This window comes from Coptis chinensis, chromosome 3, assembly GCF_015680905.1.
Source record: "Coptis chinensis isolate HL-2020 chromosome 3, ASM1568090v1, whole genome shotgun sequence".
Lineage (NCBI taxonomy): Eukaryota > Viridiplantae > Streptophyta > Magnoliopsida > Ranunculales > Ranunculaceae > Coptis > Coptis chinensis.
The window spans coordinates 74,817,823-74,841,295 of NC_141458.1; the positions used below are offsets into that span (position 1 = coordinate 74,817,823).

Genomic DNA, 23,473 nt, shown 5'->3' on the forward strand with positions numbered 1-23,473 from the left:
AAGTTTAAAAAGGCAAAAAGGATGGGGTGGTGTATGAACCGTCAAACTCCTTTCTGTCCGTGTCTTGATCTTTTATCCGAGATGAGGTATAAGGTATATTATTATCCGACACCAGCTCAACAGATAAACTTCGCCGTCCGTCCGTTGCTCCCATAAAGTTGGGATTCGCCTTGAGGATCCGACGTTAAAGACTCACATTCGCCTTGAGGATCTCGACGTTAAAAAGACTCACATTCGCCTTGAGGATCCGACGTTAAAAGACTCACTTTCGCCTTGAGGATCTGACGTTAAAGACTCATATTCGCCTTGTGGATCGACGTTAAAAGACTCACACATTCGCCTTGAGGATCTGACGTTAAAAGACTCAACATGTATATACATCGCTTTTGTTTTATTAGCACCCAAAGATGGTGCCCAAAGAGAGTCGTGATATGCACCATCGGATATTTCATAGTTAAATGCGGGGTAATGGATTCCCCTGTGCCAACCCCATTCAGTTTTCTATGTGATCGTTTCGGGCGGTTTGAGGCTATACCATATGTACTAAGGGTAATATTATTAGACCATTGCACATTGGTCAAGGATGGTACCGCCCCAAACCCTGGGCCCCCAAAACATAAAGGATAAGCCACACCGGGTGGATCGGGTTCACCCGATCGACATGAAAGTTGCCCGAAAGTTAAGCCGTTTGTGATGTGTTGTTTTATTTGATTTCCGGTGTTGTTGACACGTTCTTCTCGACTTGTACATTTGTATATAAAGGATAAATAAATAAAACCAAATATTGTTAAAAAAAAAAAAAAAAAAAAAAATTGAATGTGATTTTTCATATTCTAATGGATGGCATTTTTAATATCGATCGGTTTCGATATCTCATCGTAAAATTCGAGTCAAACTAATCAATTTCCAAGTTTGAAGTTTCGGACCATTTCTGGACATAACAGAATTTCTGTAATTCATTTGTACTTGGGCCAAAATTTTGACCCACCCAAAAACCCACCCATCCGGTGTAATAAAGCTCCACGCCTGGGCAAACGCCACGCCTTCTATTATTTTCTTCCACAAAACCGGATCTTGGTCCCCCAACATAAAACCCAAGGCCAGCCACACTCCAACCATCGAATCGACCATGCAGACGCTGGTCAACCTCCACCAAATCCCCACCCTTCCTCCTCCAGAAAGCACCCTCCTCCACCTCCTCTTACTATTTGCACTATCAAAATTAATTTAAAATATCGAGGATGGACGCCTCTTCTATATCATTCAACAGCTTTTTATTCACGAGAATTGGTTTTGATGTTCTACCAATTTAGCGGCTATGAAGATGGAAAATTCTACTTCAATGCCTATGGACAACGATTGGAATTGAATAAGGAAATGATCTCCGACATACTTCAAATTCCAATAAATACCCGTCCCTTGTTCAAGAATTATCATTTGATTCAAAAAAACTTTACTACTCACGACCCATCAGATCTCATGGCAACCTCGAAGATACACATCACATTGTTCTTCAACGCTTTTTGAAGCGAGAAACAGCGTGTTGTGCTCCACTTGGGTGGGACATAATGTGGTAGGTACATCACACCAAAAGCGAAGTCCTCCTCAAATTCACCTACTTTGGATTTTGCAAACTCAAAGAGATGATTTTTGTCTAATCCAACACCTCTGGAACGTAATCACCAAGAAAACAAGAACGTCTGCACCCCTACCCACTTTAGTAACGCAGATTATGATGCGTTGGGGTTATCCAAAAATTTCTCCAGAGACACCACTTCAAAAAGCATATATAAAGGTACTCCAAACAGACTACTCCGTTGGTTTTTGGACACCTGATACTCTGATAAATGAGCAGAACAACCCAAGCTCAAATCCTGACCGTTTATTTGATGAAAATGCCATGCTGAACATTATTAATCCCATGGAAGGCATTAAGCTTCTTCATCAGGGTTTGAGGGAACTACACGCTCGTCAGAATATCATCATCACAACTCTTCAGATTTTCAAGATCGTCCAAGCAACTCATGATGTTGAGCAGGAAGAGATCTTGGAAACTCATTCTCAATCCTTGCAAAATCACGCTCCTAATGGAAAATCAAACTATACTCTCTGCCACCAGGGGACATTCAGGATCATTTCGGCCACAAATAGAAGACCTAAACACGGTGCAAAATATGCATCTTCTAGATCAATATCGGGAATCCATGATATTACTTAGTCAATAAGTATATAATCATATATGTTATTACGTTTTTTCCGTCGTACTATGTATTTTATCTTATCCTTTTGTTTTATTTTGTATGAAATGCTTAGTAGGATTGTCATCATTTCCATTGTGACTAATATAATTTTAACATGTGCTTTCTGAGAGGGTCTATTTTCTTACATACTCATTTTTCCATCCAGGTTGCGTTTTACCTAGTTTATTACTTCATCCACCATGGCATCTTCATCAAACACAGCATCTTCATCATCCATGGTCCCTCCCAAAATCATTCCTGAGCAATCCTTTCAGTCTATGATGGATTCCAATGCCTATGGCCATCTCTTCCATGATTACATCACAAACATTGGGTGGTCTTCCCTAATTCTTCAACCTGACCAAACTTATTCTCCTAGTTTGGCTGCATACTTTTATGCTAATATGGATGACACACCAGCATTCAACCATGCGCATGGTTTCTACTTAGACGGGTTCACAATCCGAGTTGATGACACACCTCATATCTTTTCTGAACAACAACTTGCTCTATCTTTGGACCTCCCATATCACGAACCAAATTGCATCTTGGCAAGGTACATCTTTCATAATTCTTACCGTTCCTTTCAGTGGCAAGCGTTTCGCGACTCTTATGGTGATGGTCTTGAGATCAAACGGGAAGGAGATGGCCATGTGCCATGGCGAAACATCACCATTCCATTAGCAAGCATGACCATGAACATGGGGACTGCCATGTTATTTGTACTCCTAAACATTATGGGAGATTGGCATTTTCTACCGCCAATGAGGGTCGCCGCGTGGGTATTCATTGCACTAGCTTCGAGGTCATGCATTATTTAACATTTTAGGTTGTGTTGTCTCCAGCTGAAACGAGCTCGCGACTTTTCAGGATAAGTATATACTTTTACCGATCACCGCTTGCGAATCATGAAGACACATTTCCCACGGTTTGCGGCTACTTTTCATGACCTGGTCAAGGTGGATTCCATGTGCCCAAAGAAAGCAGAATCATTAAGCTCATTGAGGTTTCGTCAATGGAAGGGTCCCTTTCGATACGAGGCATGTTCGATGTTACCCAAAAGGACGAAAAGATGAAGACCAATTTGAGGGAATCCGGAGACAAAGAATGGGCAGAAATTTGGCGGAGACTATTATCTATTGGCGTGATGCTAAGGAAATGCATTTCCTTAAAGAGGGCGCCACCTCACGCCTCTATTTGGGTGGTAAACTTGAGTTTGCCATTGTACATATATCTAGCTAAACCTTTTTGTTTGGTGTGCTATTGTTTTTCATGTTTCATATGTTTGTGGTTTTATTACATGCGGTGTGCTATGTTTAGTGTGCTATTGAACATTTTCTTGTTCTTTCCGAATAATATATTATGATCTCCAACCTCTCGGTTCAAAGAATCTAGCCCTAATTTTGCTCCACGGTTCTCGGTACTTTCTCTTTTAATTATTGATCCTTCGAGGACTAAGCATCATTCCGTTTGGGGGTGCTTTAAACCTATAGCAAGAATTAGGCATCTTGTAGCCTATATATAGTTTTTATTTTCATATTAATAATTGTACTTAGTGACAAAGTCTTGTTTCCTTTTCAATGATGAAAATTGTCTAGAAATCTCACATTAGTATCCAAATTAGGATTTGTTTTAAGAAATTTTAGATAATACGTCATTTAATAGTTTATACATCTTTTCATGAATATTCATGTAATGAGTATCATTGATTGTACATAGCGGTAAGTTTAAAACAACGGTTAGTTACTTAAACTATAAATCTGTGAGAATCTAACCAAAAGCCTTGATATGAGTGATTTGTGTGTGATGACCTGGGAGGAGGAGTTTTTTCCGATTAGAGGAAATTACGATCTACTTACTTGATCACCACCCGAACCCTAGAGAATTTAGGCCTTCTTTGGATCGACATAGCTAAAAATTCTTACCATTACAAATATTACCGCTAGTCACTCCATCGAACCTTTCATCAAACCTTTCACTTTCACCACAAAAATTCCTTATCCATCTATTAAACCAAATAAAAGAACCTACCTAAGTGATGAGTATGAGAAATAGGATGAAATGTGGAAAGAATAAAGAAAGAGACTTGTCCCAAATTTAAGTCATTTGCTTGAGAAAAGAAAAATAGAATCATGTTCTTAAGCCTTATAAAAAAAAAAAAAAAAAAAAAGTATCCGGAGGCTTAAGAACAAGGTTGGAAAAACTCAGTTAGAAGGAAAGAAAAAAAAAAAAAAAAAAAAAAAAAAAAAAAAAGGATTTCTCTAGTATAAATATATGAAGACCCTATTCTCTCATACTCGTAAATTTTGATTATCCATTTCCATTTTCTTGTACACTATCACCTAAGACCCACAATACCTAATAAAGACCTCTAGCTCAATTAGGAGTAGGGTGGTGTGATAATAAGTAGTAGGCGTGATTGATCGACATCGGCTCCTCGACCATCATTGAGATGTAAGGAAACGTGTACTTGCTTGCATTGCTTTGGAGTTAACAAAACCTGAGTGGAAAAATTTTGAGTGAATATATGTTTCAACACATACCCGAGAACCCATTTAGGTATGCTCTCCAAGGATCCGAAACAACCCTGCTAGTATATTTCAATGAAAAGTTCAATCGCATGAATAATCATATGTAGATGTTTTAATTATTGAATACATATTAACTTGAGTTTCAAAGAAATAAATCCTCGTTCCTGCTAAGGAGATGTATGGATATCTGAGATTAATTTAGGAAACAAGTTTACATTTTGAGTCGTTGTAGTATAAATGAAGTTTGTGAGTATCTTTTCGGAAAACTCTCACGAGGCTATAACTTCGTCCACTAGGGAATTCCTAGTGGTTTAAGGCCTTGTTGCATATGGTCAATGCAATCGCTCTGCTAAACGAGAATTAGTTTAGGACTACACATTTTGGCCACTTATCTAAGTTAGTGTCTCTTCTTTGCGTGAGGACAAGCAAAGTGCTGTTTGGGGGTAGTGTGATAAGCACCCAAAAGTGTATTATGAAACCCCATTGAGACATATAAATTTGGTTCATTATGTGTTTAATAATTATGAAATAAATGTGTTTTCATACTTTTGCAGGTATTTGCAGTAAACATGGAAATATTGGTTAAACCTGCAATAAAGCACGAGGAACGGCGTATATATGAATTCTCCCAAATCCACGTTGAAGCATCAAACTTCCAAAGCTCCTACCTCTCGAACCAGGCCTCCGAATGCGACAAGAAAGCTGCTCAGACAATCAGGGCGATGAACTCTACGATAAAGGGAAGTTGTAAAACTACCCAAAATACCCGGATGCCAACTTCGACTACACATGGACCCACTATGAGGGGCCACAAGATTGATGAGTCATCAATCATGGAGCATGTCAAGACAAAGATAACAAATTATTGGTGCAAAGTTGACACCTTGCATGTAATAAATTAGATTAGGTGTTAATAGTGAAAAAAGGCAAGGTGTCACTTTGTTTTAATGTGGTAGATAAAAATGAATCAATGTGGTTTGATAATTCACGTGGGAGGAAATGAGATTTCTCTCAAATGGAGAAAGAAATTGGACAAAGGTGGGGACACTCCATTTACTCCCCTTGACTTATTTTCCTCACATGGCATTATTTTAGTTCCTTAGGAAAAAATGAGAAGTAAGTTTTTATTTTATTTTGCAAAAAAGCTTGTAATAGTTTTAATGGAGGAACACTTGTTCTTCTAGTTCTTCTAGAAATATATAAGTGAGTTTGGTTGTGGATTCTCTCTCTCTCTCTCTCTCTCTCTCTCTCTCTCTCTCTCTCTCTCTTTCTCTTTTGAGTTTTTAGTAGTTCATAAGTCCTTGTCCCAAGGATCATGAGCTAACTTCCCTTTTGGGGAGTTAATCCAACTCATGTGAGGGAAAAACATTGGTTGTGAGTTTGGTAGGTTTTTAGGATAAACAACTAACACTACATCCTATCCCAAAATGATAGTTGGTGTAGTGTCTAGTTAGAAATCAAACAATGAGCTTAGAGATAAGTCATTGTTTGGTTTCACTTGCTAGCATGTATGAGCTCTTAAGTGAGCCATGCATGCTAGGGATCAATTATATTTTTCCGTTAGGGACTTGTCTATGAGTTTAGGAAGAATAAAACCTATTTCAAATCAACACTAATGGTAGCTCACATGAGAAGGATTAACTCTCCAACTTCTCTTCCAAATTTCTATTTTTAGTATCAAGTGCATGTTTTCAACTTAATGTTTTCTTAATGTTTAAGTAGGAATGATAAAAATCTAACATTTATAATAGACCCTTACTCCTTAGTTCCCTTATTGTAACATCCAATTTGTAGTTGTTCTATACTTTAGGTAGTTCGAATCCTTATTCTAACTCTACTCAACGAAGATCGTGAGTAAGGAACCTTGATTTCTTTTGCTTCAATTTAGAGAGTTCTAAACTCTAAGTGGTCGTAAAAGCGAATATCAAATGTTGTTTTTTGTAGGATAAAATAAAAAATAAGATGCAGCTAACTTCCGCAGCTCGTGTAATTCACTTGGACAATGATATTAGCAAATATCGAAGGGTAAGATGATTCTACAATGACTCATGGTTTGATAAGGCAGTTCCCAGCTTTGGTAGAAAGTTCCACCTTGAACTACTTTTGATTGTGGTTGTGTAGTGGTTTGTGCCCGTCATCGATGGTAATCATTAGTGGCTATATGTCTTTGATCCTAGTGCTCGCAAAGTATTGGACTCTCTTGCGGGTAGTGCATCCTGCATTTGTGGAGGGACAAATTCGATGAAGTCTATGGTTTGTTTTGTACTTTCAAGTATTTTTGTGATCATTTGAGAATATCTCACAGTCCACGCTTTATGTTTTCGAACTATAACTGACTTTTGTGTTTTTTTAGGTTACCAAAATCCACTACACTTTGTCTGTGATTGGAGATTTCAATCCAAAAATTGTGGTGTGAAAGACTGGGTTATTGAGAAATGTAAAGATGTGCCACAACAATACAATGGGTATATAACTTTTTTTATGGCCCTAACTTATAGTTTCAAATTTGAGTTTAGTGTAATCTTTGAAAGTATAGTAACTACGTATCTTTATATGTATAGCTTCGACTGTGGGGGTGTTCATGATGAAATTCATGGAGCTTTGGGACGGGAAAAGTTGGTACAGTGGTTTGATCAGGTAACTATCTCACACAATCTAGTATCTTTCTCATCGTCCAATTAATTATCTATAGTTTGGTTACCTTACATCTTCATTTGACTAACCACGCGGATTTGTATATGAACTTGCAGGAGGATATGCCTTATTTTCGGCAACACATTGTTGTCTCAATGGTAATGTCAAAACTAAACAAACTGCGCCCATAGATGATATGGACAACATATGCTTCGGGAAGTTTGCATGTCTTTTTTTTTTGCCTCGATAGTTTGGAGACATTGAAACTCAAAGACCTAAGCTTTTTGTGAATCTTGTAATTAGCCTTAACACAACATCTTTATCGTAGTGTTATTCTTTTGGGAACTTATTGTGAGATATGTAATGTAAGTTGACTTGTGGTGGTTTGTTTTGTTTATGATGGGATACAATGCTATTATTTCTCTACTTATATTAACTTTCATATTCATGACTTATGAACGATTTTATAGTTTGATCTATTCATGGTTTGTTGGTTGGGATGTTCACAGAGTGTCAAATTGAAAATTATACACTCTTTAAGTGTGATATTCATAACTGATTTCATAGTACTGAACACGCCTCAATATGTCACATAGAGTATCATATTGAAAATTATACAACAATAAGTGTGATATGTATAACTGAGTTCATAGTACTGAACACGCCGCAATATGTCACATAGAGTATCATATTTCAAATTATACAACAATAAGTGTGATATGTAGAACTGATTTGATAGTACTGAACACGCCTCAATATGTCACATAGAGTATCATATTGAAAATTATATGACAATAAGTGTGATATTCAGAACTAATTTCATAGTAGTGAACATATGTCACATAGATTGTCATATTGAAAATTATACCACATATAGTGTGATATTCATAACTGATTTCATAGTCGTTAACACAACTCAATATGCCACATAGATTGTCATATTGCAAATTAGACCACATAAAGTGTCATATTCATAACTGCGTTCATAGTAATGAACACACCGCAATATGTTACATAGAGTATCGTATTGAAAATTAGAGCGCATAAAGTGTCATATTCAGAACTGCTTTCATAGTACCTTAGTGTCTTGAACATACCTTAATATGTCACATAGATTATCATATTGAAAAGTAAAGCACATAAAGTGTGATATTGTCAGAACTATTTTATTAACAGACGCCATTTAAAAAGGAAAAGGAAACAAGCCAAGTTTTTTATTTCATAAAATAGCTCATAAGCTAATATAACTAGTCCATTCTTCAAACAAGCAGGTCATGCAAATACAACTACGATACTTAGCTAACATAACTAAAAACAAGACCAACTCAAGCAGTGCGTTCAACATAGTTGCGGTTAATACTTGGACCTGTAAAATAGTGCAACACAACGAAAATGTTGCCAAAATAAAGTAGAATCAACAACTAGTCAAAAGATACCATTGGAAATATAGACATTACAAAGTTGGGACCATACCAAAGAAAAATTGCAAAGGTAAATAAAACTTACCTCCGTCCTTCGGATGCAAGAGTGTGCATGTGGGTTTTGTGTGACCTGTCTCACCACAATGGCCACACTTATTCTTTTTTGTCTCATTGTGATCTTGAAATCTGCTAGGATTTTGCGGTCGGCCTTTGGATTTTACATGTGGGGGATCATTAACCGATTGCCGATGTGTGGTTTTAGGCGGAGTAAAAGGCATCTCAAAAGGAACAAGCGAGCTGCCTTCATAAGTTGGTGAAGTCTCATCGGTTATTGAATTTTTCCGTTGGACTGTTAGGCATCTCAAAAGGAGCATGTCGACTGCCTTCAGAAGCAGATGGAGTTCGATTCTTTCTAGAAAAAGAAGCTAAAAAAACTTTGAAAGCTTCAATGTTTTCCGTTGTTTGGGAGGCCCATGAACATATCTGGCTACATTTGGTTTTAAGATCACTGAAATGTATAACAGAGGTCGCTCGGTCAGAAAAGTTGGGAGCGCCTAATGGAACAACCAATTTAGCAACCCGTGTCCATCTCCTTAAAAAGCAGCCCTGAGGTATCACACAAACATCCTCATGTTTGTAAACTAAAATGATATGTCTACATAGAAATTCAAAGGACTCAAATAGCCCACATGAACAGCTAGCACCCTGCAATACAACATTGTATCTCACAGTCGACTTTTTTTGCATGATCAAATGGCAACTCATGGTGTACACACGAATATTTTCACCCACATCTTTTTTACAGTCTGCAATGTACATCACTTCATCCTTTAATTGCTTCTTAAAACAACCAATAGTAGCTCGAGTATAGATAGATGCTGCCTGATTTGCATATTCGTTCAAGTGGGTATGAAGGACTGGTTTGGTTACTGTCATCATCACCTCTTTCTCGTACTCTCGGTGCCGGATATTTGCAACTACCACTTCTATTTTTCCAAACAACTCAAACAACTGCATTCCAGCTTTCACATGAAGCCAGATTACATAGTTTATACTCTTGCAACGTTGGGTGCTTCTACAACCGGCAAAGAACTCACCATGGAGATATGCTTCTGCCCACATCTCTTTTTTCATGTATATCATATTCACCCATTTGTTATTACTAACTTGGAATTTCTTCACAAGTGTTTCCCACCTTTCTTGGAACTCATTGGACGAGCACTTCATAAACATAATAGAGCATAAATCTTTTGAAAATCCAACGATGTGGATATTTTTTAGGCAATTTTTCATAATGTGCCAACAGCACAAGCGGTGTTTCGAATTTGGGAGAATAGATCTCACAGCCTCGCGCATCGCCGGGTGATAAGCATATAAATATTACATTATTCACGCCCAATTTTATATTAGTTAGTTCGTTTACTTTATTTGTTTGATTTAGTTAGTACGTTTTAGTGATTTTGCAGAAATTGGAGATAAATTGATTAAATGTGTCGAAACTGATGAGATACGTGAGTTCCTGGTTTGGTTGGTCTGACATTGGTTTTACTGTTCACTTGAGGTGTCCAATACTGGTGAATAGATTATTTGTTTGCGTTAGATGTTAGATGGCTTGATTTATTGGTTTGGGCTTTGTAATATTGGGCTAAGGAAAAGAGGACAAAATGAAATAAATAGAAAGGGGCCATGAACTTAAGTGGCACGTGACCAGTCCATAACCAAACATAAAAGCCCACACTTCCAAGCCCATACAAACATATAACCCACAAAACCATATTCCAACTATGTTGCACCTTGGACTACTTGATCAAAATAATAGTTTCCTTCTCCATCTCCATTTCTCACGAACCAGAAACCGATCCCTCTAATTCCGGCGATACAAATCGAACCAATCAACCCAACCAATGAAAGTCCACACCATCATAACCCATCAATCATTTCTTCCATACAGCCTAAACCATCAAATCATATAAACCTTCCCATTCCATGTTCAGTTCGATTGAACACCGACACCGACAGCTTTTCCAATTTGGTGAGATTGAATCCCAAAAATCTCGAGACCGAAAGAGAAACTCCTAATTCTATTCTACCACTTTCATGACTTAAACAAAGGCATATAAATACTGTGGAAAAAGGCAGTTTGCGGGAGCTCTCCAGAACGCAGGAAAAAAATAGTAGAGAAAAGAGAATAAAGCCAAAGAGAGCTCGAGAGAGAAGAAGAGGGAGAACAGGAGAGGAGTCTCACAAAGCCGAAACAGGTTACATCTTTTGATGCCGGGGTTTGGAGCAATACAGTGAACTGGATTAGTGATAAGAAATCGAGACTATGGAGAAAACAAGTTCACCGTGACAATGAGTTCTTATATCCCTTGTTTCGTTTACTATTCGATTATTATGTGCAGCTAAACTATTAGCTAGGGCTAAGATGAAGCCCTAACCTTGATGTTATTATTTTGAGTTTGGGTTTTGATGATTTCACTTAGATGTTGACCGATTAATCTTCTTTCAGTATATTCACGATTGATAGTAGTTTATTCTTTCACTTTGTATGTCATGCATCTTTAGTCGTTTGAATATACATTGTTATTGATCAAAGCTTGATTTAATTGTAAATATTAAATTTAGATATTATTCGTGCCATAAAAAGACGAATAATCTTTTACATTTGATCTTTAGTGCTGAATTTTGAAAGATGCTTTTATGTAACAATAGCGTTGTCACGATAAAATCCCGAGAAACACTAAATTCTCATTTGGATGTTTCTCGTATTAATTTGAAACATTGAAACCTAATCTTAAAATATTTACTAAAAGGTTTAGTAGTGGAATCTAAAGTCCTAGTATTTCTCTCCAATCGTTCGTTTAATTTCAATTGTTTAATTTCTTATTTTCGTAAACGTAGTTAAAATAAATAGCTTTAGTTAATAGTAATTCCAAATTTCTATAAAACAACATTGTTGAATTAGGTTAGGTAATATTTTAGTATTCAATTGTCCCTAAGTAGCAATCTCTGTGGGATCAACTCGTTCACTATTTTCAATGAGAGTTGTGCGCTTGTGGTTTAATTATAGGGTTTAATTAGTCTATTTATTTAGGCCGGTTAATTTCCTATCACCGGGTCACCATCAATGATCACTGACTTGGGGTGTTTGCCATACATCGCGCCAACAAAAGATTTCAATACTCACTCGTAAGACTCCACACACTCACTCGTTAACAATGCAAAACCAAACACTATTGTTTGTCAATGGTTGTTCACTCCAGCAAACACAACAATCGGCATCATGTACTGGTTGCTCTTGTATGTTGAATCAAACAACAATACATCTCTAAAGCAACTGTAGTCCGCACGTGAGGTGGAATTTGAACAAAACAATCTAACTAACTGCCCACCCTCATTTAAGTTATAATTGTAATGAAATAAGAGATCTCCCTTCACCTTGTTATCCATGAAATCCAGCAGTGTATTGGCATCACCATCAATACATTTATTTCTCCTATCAAGCCCCATATGATTATACAAGTCTTTCTTAAAAAAACCAACACTTGAGAAACCTCCAGCCCTATGTACAAAAATATCCATCACCTTGCATTTACGAATACTAACATCAACTAGGCTCGTAGCAAATTGCAAATCTTCTTCACTTATATTTCTATGTGATCTTAAGAACATCGAGCTCGGATCTGGTACAAGTGGATGTGTGTGTTCCCCAATAAAATCTTTCACAACCCACAAATTTGATTCAAAATCATAACCAACTTCAAAGCGGGCTTTACATTTAAGCCTAGTGATGGCCTTCGACTCTCTGGATTCTGATAAAAAGGAAAACGATAGTTTTACCTACGAATAAGTAACGAAACTCAAACATAAGTAAAACTAAAACTAATTTCATGCTTATGTTATCAAAATTTTCTACTCTCAATGCTATTGCAATATAGTTGGAATAGAAGATTCGTTCCACTCCTAGTTCTTTAGAATTCTAAGTTAACTACGATTATCAGTCTATCAAAATCAATGAGAGTAATGACAGAAATATACTACGATGGGAAACTACTAATCAATATGTGAATAACGAAATGACGGAATTCAAATACTAACTTGACAATAGAGAATGAATTAGGGGAATTCGATTCTACCTTGATTCAACCTAATCAACTAACAAAGAAATGTCGTAATCCAATTTTCAATGCTTTCGCATAATAAACTGGTATTTCTAATCCCTAGTTATTCATGGAAATCTCTACCAAATAATAACTAGCATGTGAAGCAATCAAACCCATTCTCATGGTGAACTAATTACTTTCTAGAATTGAATAGATTATCATGAGGATTTCTAAGCTAACAAAAATCAAGTTTTCATCAAGGCTTCCTCAAACCCCTCTAATGGAGGTTTTAGCCTTGAGTCATTGAACTCTCATTTCTATATGAATTTAAACAAGACATGATATAAAGATTATAAATTTACTATATTGATCTAATCAAGAATTCAAAACTAAATTAACAACTAAGAAATGATTAATAACTAAATAATTAAAATTAGATCTAAGTGATTTAATAATTAAAACTAGGTTATGAGTAACAATCTAACTTTATTGATCTAATGAAATAAAATAGTATTGATTCAACAACTGACTTAAAAACAAGTAAATAAAACTAATTAATGGAATCTAAGCTAATTTATTTTCTAATCTAGGTCTAGCTAATAAACTCCATGCTTAAGAGTTAAGTCTTGTGTCTTCAAATAGAGGACACTAGATCCACTTTTCGGTGCATGGGCTGAGGAACTATGTTTTGGGCCGGAAAATTGAGCCTAAAACCCAATTTCTTCAGTCCACAGAGGTCTTTTCAGCTAGATTTGACTTCAATAGAATTTTTGTCAACTTTTGCTCCTCTGATTGGGTCAAGGTTTAGACCATTGGAAATCATTTTCCAAGACGGTCGTTTTGACATAAGGTAGGCCCAATTCCGAGGTCTGAGTCCAAAGATACGGTCTTCGGAATTTCTACTGACTTTTGTGCGTTGTATCTACCTGCGTTGACTTTGACTTTTCAGCTTTGATCGGGCTTTAAAAAGGATTTTCTCCTTGAATCTTGACCTTTAATCACAGAACTTCTTAGCAACCAACCCTTGCTCTTTTATCTCGCAAAAGTGACACATTTCTGCACATAATTAACTCCAATGCCTGAAATACATAAAAGCACGTAATCAGTATTAACTCTTATTTATTACTCAAATAATTGGTCTAAAAGTATTATTGTTAAAGGGTTAAAAGTACAGTTTTAGGCTCTTATCAAACTACCCCCAACAGCATTTTGCTTGTCTTCAAGCAAATATGAGAAATTAGAATAAGTGGCCAAAAGTGGAGTTCTAACTAATCTCGTTTCGCTGAGTGTGATTGCATTGACCATATGCAACAAGGCCTTAAACCACTAGGAATTTCCTAGTGGACGAGTTATAGCCTCGTAAGAGTTTTCCAATGAAGGTACTCACAAACTTCATCTATACTACAACGACTAAAAAATAGAACTATTGTTTCCTTATTTATGTCTCAATTATCTATACATCTCACTAGCAATGAATACAGAATAATCAAGTCGAAACCTAAACTAATATATGCATAATAATCAATCATCTACGAATAAACATATATACAATGAGTAATACTATGAAATGCACTAGCAGGTCTGTTTATGAAACTTTGGAATAACGTCCTTAAGTAGGTCCTCACATAAATGTCAAGACAAAAACACTCTGATTTTTCCGCTCAAGTTTTGCTACTCCAGTGTGCAGTGGCCACACTTTACCTTATAATCTCAATAACACACAAGGAAGCCGAAGTCGATCAAACACATCTGCCACTTACTATCACACTAACCTATTCCTAATTAAACTAGAGGTCTTATTTAGGTGTTGTGGGGATTAGGAGATGGTTTAGGAATGAAGGAAATGGATATTCAAAAAGAACCAGTCTGAGATAATAGAGTCTTCGTATTATGTAACTAGAGAAAATCTTGTTCTTTACTTTTGCTTCTACACTTTTGTTCCATCCTTAGCCATTTTTTCTTTTTCTTTGGCTTTTGACTCCTTTGATTCTGTTTTTGGAGTTCTATCTCTTTATTTTCTTTTTTTATTTGGATGGAAACTTTCTTTACTTATTTGAAGCGACTAACAAATTCTTGATTTCAAAGGTTTTTCCCTTTTCTATTCTTCATCTCTATTCTCAAACTCGTTCTAAAATGGGTAGGTTGATTTTTTATTTTGTTTTGTTTTTGTAAAAGCGTAAAGGATTTGCGGTTTATGAAAAGCTAAAGAAAGGCTCAGAGGGGCGACTAGCGGAAAATAATTCATAAGCTTGAATTTTTGGCTATATCGATCCAAAGAGGGCCTAAATTCTCGCTTAGGATATGGTATAGTGATCAAGCAAGTGGACATGTGATTTCTCTATCCGGATTTTACTTCTCCCTTGTGTCATTTCTCAAATGTTTCACTCATATAAGGTTTTAGGCTATATTCTCACAGGATTTGTAGAATAAGTACTCTAGCCTAGATTTCAGAAACTTACTGCCAAACAATCATAGATACTTATGCAATAGATTTATAGAAAGATGCAAGGATTATTATCTACATATTAACCTAAGTTTCTAAAAACTATTCTAGTACAAAAGCTACGTGAGACTTCTAGATTATTAAGAGCATAGAGAAAGAAAACAATATCAATATTCCTAAGTGTCTAGCATAAACATTTTATTTATATTTTTGAATTTTTGAAATTTATTGAATTTTTACTAGAAAACAAGTGTGTATTATACATATATATATCCTAACAGATGCCTTAATTATATTACACGTGTTTCTATGCCACCCCTAAACAAGAAGCATGCTTTGTCCTCAAAGTATTGAAATAAAAAGGGTAGAAAAATACCATGGAAACACGTGAAATTTTGGAACATCTGCAAAACAAGGTTAAAACATACTAATATAGAAAAAGAAAAACAGACGCAACTCTATATGAGTTCCACCCGTTATGGGGTTAACAAGAATCAAATTGTTTGGGACATAAGCAGACACTAACTGAAACTAAAAACTTACCTTATCTCCCGTGTTTAAGCATCATCCTCATCCTCTTCATAGGACCAAGGCTCTTTTGCGTCCTGCCACGCTATAATAACTTGCCAAGCCCTTCGCCGTGTGTCATCAACCCGTGCTAACCTGTCGAGTGTTACTCGATTTGATGGGGTGTAAGGAGCAACCAAATGAGGTTGCACCTGCCATCCCAGCCAAATCATAACTCGAAATGAATGAACCATGCAATTGGTGGGTCTCATAACTTCAACCCTTTTCCAATCAGTGAACTGGGTACAGAATTCAAGTAAACAACCGTGCATGATGCGACAAACCAAAATAGGCATAAGAAGATATTTACGCCGCATGATATGGGCTCTCTTAAGACTAGACACTAAAACTCTGGGAATGTCATATAAGCGACGTCCCTCAGCTAAAGCAAGGAAAATGTCTCCAGCGGTACTATTTGCAGAAGTAAACTACCACTCCCCTAAAATATTCATCAGAATGAATAACATGGTGGTGCCTACATTCAGGGATAGGCTACCAAGGGCTATGCTATATCGCCCTTGGTCCATTACACGAAACACTCCTCCCCCATAATACTCATGGAAATACGCATAGTCATAGAAGTAGACATTATCGGTCATATATCCCCACATGTGTATAGGATTAGGCAAAGGCAATCCCGAAACCAATGCTACCAAAGACTTACTGAATTCTAGTGGCGTGTCATCAACTATGATGGAGAATTTTTGTTCTCCATCTTGGTTACAATAGAATTTAACATTATTGTAGAAATAAGCAGTAAGCTAAGGTGAATACGAGTCGTCGTCACTTACCAGTAGATGCCGCCATCCTAACTGCAAGATCCTGTCGCGGAACCAACCTCCGTAGGTCTCGCTTCCCAAAAAGTCTTCGAAAGACTGCTCAAGTATGACCGTAAGAGATGTCATCACAATAACTACTCTCTAGAAGAGATGCAAACGACCCGGGAAAACTCTCAAAAAATTAGAAAATTTTAGGGTTTGCGGAGGTCAGGGCCAGGCTCGAAAATGGCCTTTGAGGGCGAATTCGCTACTTCAAAATCGAAGTTACAGATGTTTTTCAGTGCTAGGCACGCTTAGAATTGGTCTTGCTAGGGCACGGGGCGCGCTCCGTGTATGAAGAACAGGGTGCAGTGAAAAACAAGAGGAAAATTGGAGACTAAAGGTGAGAGATGAAAGTGAGATGTGTGGGTTTTTAGTGTAGAATGAAGAAAGTATATATAGGGTTTTAGTTTATAAAACGAATTAACAAGTTGCCAAAAAAAATTTAAGGCAATTGCCGGAAACAAAATATTTCCAAAACCTAAAATGGAAACAACCCATATGTATTATTCTAAAACAAACCTAATATCTTTTAGATTGAATTTAGAATAGCAACTTCCTAACTCATTGAAATTTCATCCTACCACAATATCTAATCATAGCCACACCAATAATAGCAACATTCTCGACCAACTCATTGCAAAATTACTTCTAAAATGGTGGATCAAATAAAAGCAATGCTAAAAATAATAATACCACCCCCAAACAATTCGGGAATGTGGGATTTACACAAAAATCATCGCATGCTTAAACAAAACTCAAGTTAAATTAAAATAGAAATTCAAATAACAATTAACTATATAATTCAAATTTAACTACTGAATTTAACAACTTAACATCCAATCTACTAAAAACAATAAAAACAACATCAAAATAATAAATTTATAGAACAGAGTTTAGGATGGAAATACCAACACCCCACCCCCAAACAAATTTTATAGAATAAAGTTTAGAAAATTTGTTTTAAACGTGGGTCTTTTAAAGTCAGATTCCCGAGACTTCATCTCTAACATATGTATATAATGAACATACAGTTTACCATATATCAACAACCAAAATAGTTGTGGATCTTGCCATAAATAATTAACATAGAATGCACCCCCAAACAGAATCAAGTACCAAGATTTTCTACAATGCAACTTAGTGAAATGAAAGCGAAGTCTGATTGACCTAGAACGTAACCGAGCATACACCTTCTTCTTCTTCATCTTTGAACAAAAGGGTGTCCAAGTGAATGATCGTGAGAAAATGGATGTTTGTGGAAGATATGTTGGATATGTATAAGTTTTAGAAGGAAATAATAGAAAAAAATAGGAATGTAGATTTAGCACAAAACTCATTCATGGTGTAGGTAGGAACTGTCTCAATTCTGAAAATGAAGGTGTCAAGTGCCTTTTCCTTGGGAATTATTTTCGTATTAGGAGGATTTAGAAAATCATGAAGCACAGGAGAAACAAGAGGGTAAAGTGCAAACTCAAGGTTCCTTTGAAAAGGTGGAAGGTGGGGAAAATTGGTGATGGAAGATGAATGAGTGACAAGATGATGTGAGATGGATGAATGGGGCTCGGCTAGAGCTCTCAGGTCTAGATCATCAGAAGCCTTGAGATATGCAAGACATTCCTCAATAGGTGGGTCAAAAGAATCACTGGGATAAAGGGTGAAAAATTCATCTTCCGTCATAGCGTCAAGGGATGAATGGATGTTGACAAGGAGGGACTCGCGAGGTGGCAAGGAAGAGTTGCAAAAGAGTCGAAGGAAATCTTCCTCGACTTCCAGGGAGTTCTAGTCGAAGTTAGAACTTCCAAAGGAAAAGAATTTGTGCATCTGATTATCAGGAAACGTGGTTTTGAAAAAATCTTGAGGTAAGCTCTCTATCATGCTAACCTCTCCATTCGAAGTCGTATCTGGGAACTATTTCATCATTTTAAAAACATTTACCTCAACAGAAAGATGGCCAAAAGACATGGACATCAAACCATCGCGGTAGTTTATGAGCGCGTTTATGAGCGTGTTGGCAGTAGCCAAGAAAGGATGCCCTAAAATGATCGGAACAGAGTCGTTAGTGACTTCTATATCGAGGATAAAAAAATTAGCAGGATAGCAGAAATCTTGAACCTTAACAAGCACGTTTTCAACTACACCCTTAGGATACTTAATAGACCGATCAGCTAATTGCAACGACATTTTAGTAGATTGCATCTCCTGTAGACCTATTTGTTTATATAAATAATACGAGAGTAAGTTAACACTCACCCCCGGTCCCTAATAGCCGCGGTGGTCGTGTGGGAATCTTCTAAAGTGCATTGTCTGGATGGGGCGACCGGGGTCCTTGTACTTAACGATTCCATTATGTTCGGTTAAAGTTGGAAACTGTTCAGTTAAAAAGGCGTCTTTTGGAATATTTGTCTTACGCCTAGTAGTGCACAACTCTTTAAGAAACTTAGCATGGTGAGGTAACTTTTTAATCGCGTCCAAAAAGGGTAGGTTTATCGTTAGATTTTTGAAAGCTTCCCTAATCTCATCGAAATTCATATCCTTGTTTAACATTGCTAATCTCTGGGGAAAAGGTGGTTTCTCTCTATATTTACCGTATGGATCAACAAGATGTCTAACTTTGGCTTTCTATTTTTTAGGTTGTGGTTTAACTGGTACCTCTACAGGGGTAGGATCTTCAGTTTCTATTTCGGTATCTAGTTTAATATCCGGTGTAGAGACTACTGGTGGGGTAACTACAGGCATAGTTATGACATTATCAACCACTCTGCCAGAACGGAGAGTGGTAATGGCCTTGAGCTCACCTACGTTTCCATTTTCATTACTAGTATTACTGTTTACCTCAAAGGCTGTGTTTGTTATTTTAGGATTAGGTATCGCTTGACTTGGAAACACACCTTTAGGTTGTACTTTCTCTTGGGCTAGCTAACTGCTGTAAGGAAAGTTGGATGGCTTGTAAAATCTGCTGTTGGGTTTGCATAAAGGTGTCAAAACGATCCGGTTGTGGATATGTAGTTGTTACAGGTAGGGTGACAAGAACTATCTCACATTGATTATTAACAAGTGGGTTGTGATAGTTATGATTAACCGTAATGATACCACTATTTGCATTATAATTATTATTGTTCTAATTATTATAATTACCTTGTCCTTGTCTCTGTAGAGCTTGATTGTAATTGTTTGCTGGCCTAACATTTTGATTATTATACGCTGGAGGTGTAACTTGTTGATTATTTCGCCAACCGTAGTTGGGGTTTTGTCGCCAAGGTGCATTAGGTTCGCTATTAATGGAACAAACATTGTCCGGCTGTGCGGATTGTTGTTCATAGACTAGAGGACAATAGAAGTCGGGATACGCAAGACTCAAACAGAAATTACATGGAATAGAGTTGATATTCATGATAGGGGTAGTCTTTTGTTGAACAGAAATAGCTTCTACCTTTTTAGTGAGGGATTCAATTAGAGTTTTAAGCTCAAGATCGGATTTAACCTCAAACATACTGGTAGCCTTAACTGTTGAAGAAGAACTAGCGGAGCGGGAGATATCGTCACTACCCCCCCCCCCCCCTAGTTATTATTACGCTTTGTTTGATCTTCTAAAAATTTATAAGCCTCTCAAACTCCTTTACTGAGGAAGCTACCCCCATTCATTATATCAAGGACTTCTTTATGGTGGTGTAAAAGTCCCTTGAAAAAGGCACGAATTAATGTGTCTTTCGCAAGGTTATGGTGTGGACACTCTATAAGAAGATCGATGAAACGATTCCAAGCCTCTGAAAATGATTCATGAGGATCCTATCGAAAGAAATGAATCTTGGAAAGCATTTCATCTATATTCAGTGGTGGGTAAAAATTTTCTATAAATAGTTGAACAAGTTTGGCCCATAAGTCCAGAGAATTAGGCGCTTGGGCAGTTAACCAAGACGCCGCCTTATCGGCTAAGGTGAAAGAAAACACCCTTAGTTTAATTTGTTCAGCACCAACCGTAGGATGGTGGAATGTGGTAAGGACTTGTTCAATCCTACACATATGCTGATAAGGTTTTTCATGGTCTAACCCATGAAAAACGGGTAACAAATTAAATATATTTGGGGGGATTTGGAAATTCCCCACTGGGTCTGCAAGAACGATGCAAGATTTTGGGCTATCGTTCAAGGCTTTGTAAAAGTCAGAGAGAGGAGACTATCTTTCTTCAGCCATTATTTCAGGTGGAGTGTGTGGTATATTAGCTAGAGGTGTAGTAAGTGGTATACTAGATAGGCTTGTTTGTTAACGTTGCTGGTTGATTATGTTAGGCGTTTTTCTTCTACCTGACCTTAATCTCATGCAAGGCTAAGACCAATCTTAACTAAAACGACAATACTCAAAACAATCCTGATATGCTAGTATAAACCTCTAACAGGAGATGCGAGGAGTGGAAGAAAGAAGTACCTTAATGCCTCCTTGCTTCGGTTATGAATAGCGTCTTGTATACGCGAGCTCAGTGTGTTTAACAAGTTAGAAACATTGAATAACTTGAAGTAATGGAAGTTTGTACTAACCGGTGAAAATCGGGCGGTTCAAGAAGAGGGCACGGGTCAAGCTCTGAAATAGCCTAGGTAGAGTTGGTCGCTCTCGGAGTCCAACTAGAGTTCCAGTTCAGCGTAGCTGGGGCCAAACTTTGCCTTGGTAGGGCGCTGGTCGCTCAAAGTCCAATCGAGTTCCAGCGCTTCCCGCTTAGGGGCTTCGAAGTTAGCCTTGTGGGCGGAAGGCTACCGGGCTTGTTCTTTGAATTTTTTTTAGTTTCTGAACCAGACAATCACTGTTAGAAGCAAACAAGGGTGGGTGGGTTTAATAGGAATTTGGGAAGACTAACAATACTAATGAAAACAATTCTAAAGGGAACTAAGATGGCAGTGGTGCCATTTGATAAAAGGGAAAACGATAGTTTTACCTACGAATAAGTAACGAAACTCAAACATAAGTAAAACTAAAACTATAGTTGGAATAGAAGATTCGTTCCACTCCTAGTTCTTTAAAATTTTAAGTTAACTACGATTATCAGTCTATCAAAATCACTGAGAGTAACGACAGAAATATACTACGATGGGAAACTACTAATCAATATGCGAATAATGAAATGACGGAATTCAAATACTAACTTGACAATAGAGAATAATTTGGGGAATTCAATTCCACCTTGATTCAATTTAATCAACTAACAAAGAAATGTCGTAATCCAATTGTCAATGCTTTCGCATAACAAACTGGTATTTCTAATCCCTAGTTATTCATGGCAATCTCTACCAAATAATAACTAGCATGTGAAGCAATCAAACCCATTCTCATGGTGAACTAATTACTTTCTAGAATTGAATAGATTATCACGAGGATTTCTAAGCTAACAAAAATCAAGTTTTCATCAAGGCTTCCTCAAACCCCTCTAATGGAGGTTTTAGCCTTGAGTCATTGAACTCTCATTTCTATATGAATTTAAACAAGACATGATATAAAGATTATAAATTTACTATATTGATCTAATCAAGAATTCAAAACTAAATTAACAACTAAGAAATGATTAATAACTAAATGATTAAAATTAGATCTAAGTGATTTAATAATTAAAACTAGGTTATGAGTAACAATCTAACTTTATTGATCTAATGAAATAAAATAGTATTGATTCAACAACTGAATTAAAAACAAGTAAATAAAACTAATTAATGGAGTCTAAGCTAATTTATTTTCTAATCTAGGTCTAGCTAATCAACTCCATCCTTAAGAGTTAAGTCTTGTGTCTTCAAATGGAGGACACTAGATCCACTTTTCGGTGCATGGGCTGAGGAGCTATGTTTTGGGCCGGAAAATTGAGCCCAAAACCCAATTTCTTCAGTATACAGAGGTTTTTTCAGCTGGATTTGACTTCAATAGAATTTTCGTCCACTTTTGCTCCTCTGATTGGGTTAAGGTTTAGACCATTGGAAATCTCTTTCCAAGACGATCGTTTTGACATAAGGTAGGCCCAATTTCGAGGTCTGAGTCCAAAGATACGGTCTTCGGAATTTCTGCTGACTTTTGTGCGTTGTATCTACCTGCGTTGACTTTGACTTTTCAGCTTTGACCGGGCTTTAAAAAGGCTTTTCTCCTTGAATCTTGGCCTTTAATCACAGAACTTCTTAGCAACCAACTCTTGCTCATTTATCTCGCAAAAGTGACACATTTCTGCATATAATTGACTCCAATGCCTGTAATACATAAAAGCACGTAATCAGCATTAACTCTTAATTATTAAGGTTATTTAGCTTTTGGGCATAATTATAATTGGATAATTTGCGTTTGGTCATCAATTGATCATTTATTAGACATTGGGCCAAAATTGACGGTGATCCGTCCATGATTCTGTGTTTTCCGTGACTCAATTGTTGGGCCCAAAAACAACTTTTATGTAATGCCTAAAACATCCTTGCACGTGTTTATCTCAAGACTTTTCAAATATCATCAAAATAATGGTAAGATCTGAGATATAATCTAACGGTCCCAATTAAATAGCCGTTAGAAGTCGGTTTCTTCACTCATCTTCACTCTCTTTATATTGTGAGGAAGTTCCACCATGAGAGCCTCCATTAACAGTTGTCCAATTTACAACCTTTTCAATTTTGACAACAAAAAATGGGTGGAAGTTGTGAAATTGTTCTTGTCTCTTCTCCAAAGGTATGCTTCACACCTCTTGACTGTTAGAGCTT

The 23,473-nt window shown here is 36.8% G+C and overlaps 1 protein-coding gene across 1 annotated transcript; it reads right to left on the reverse strand.

Moving 5' to 3' along the window:
- Nucleotides 1–12,069: 12,069 nt before the first annotated feature.
- LOC147510784 (protein FAR1-RELATED SEQUENCE 5-like) lies at nucleotides 12,070–12,498 on the reverse strand. Its single transcript, XM_086598245.1, has one exon. It carries the CDS (start codon nucleotides 12,496–12,498, stop codon nucleotides 12,070–12,072), a length of 429 nt encoding a protein of 142 aa, XP_086454371.1.
- Nucleotides 12,499–23,473: the final 10,975 nt, after the last annotated feature.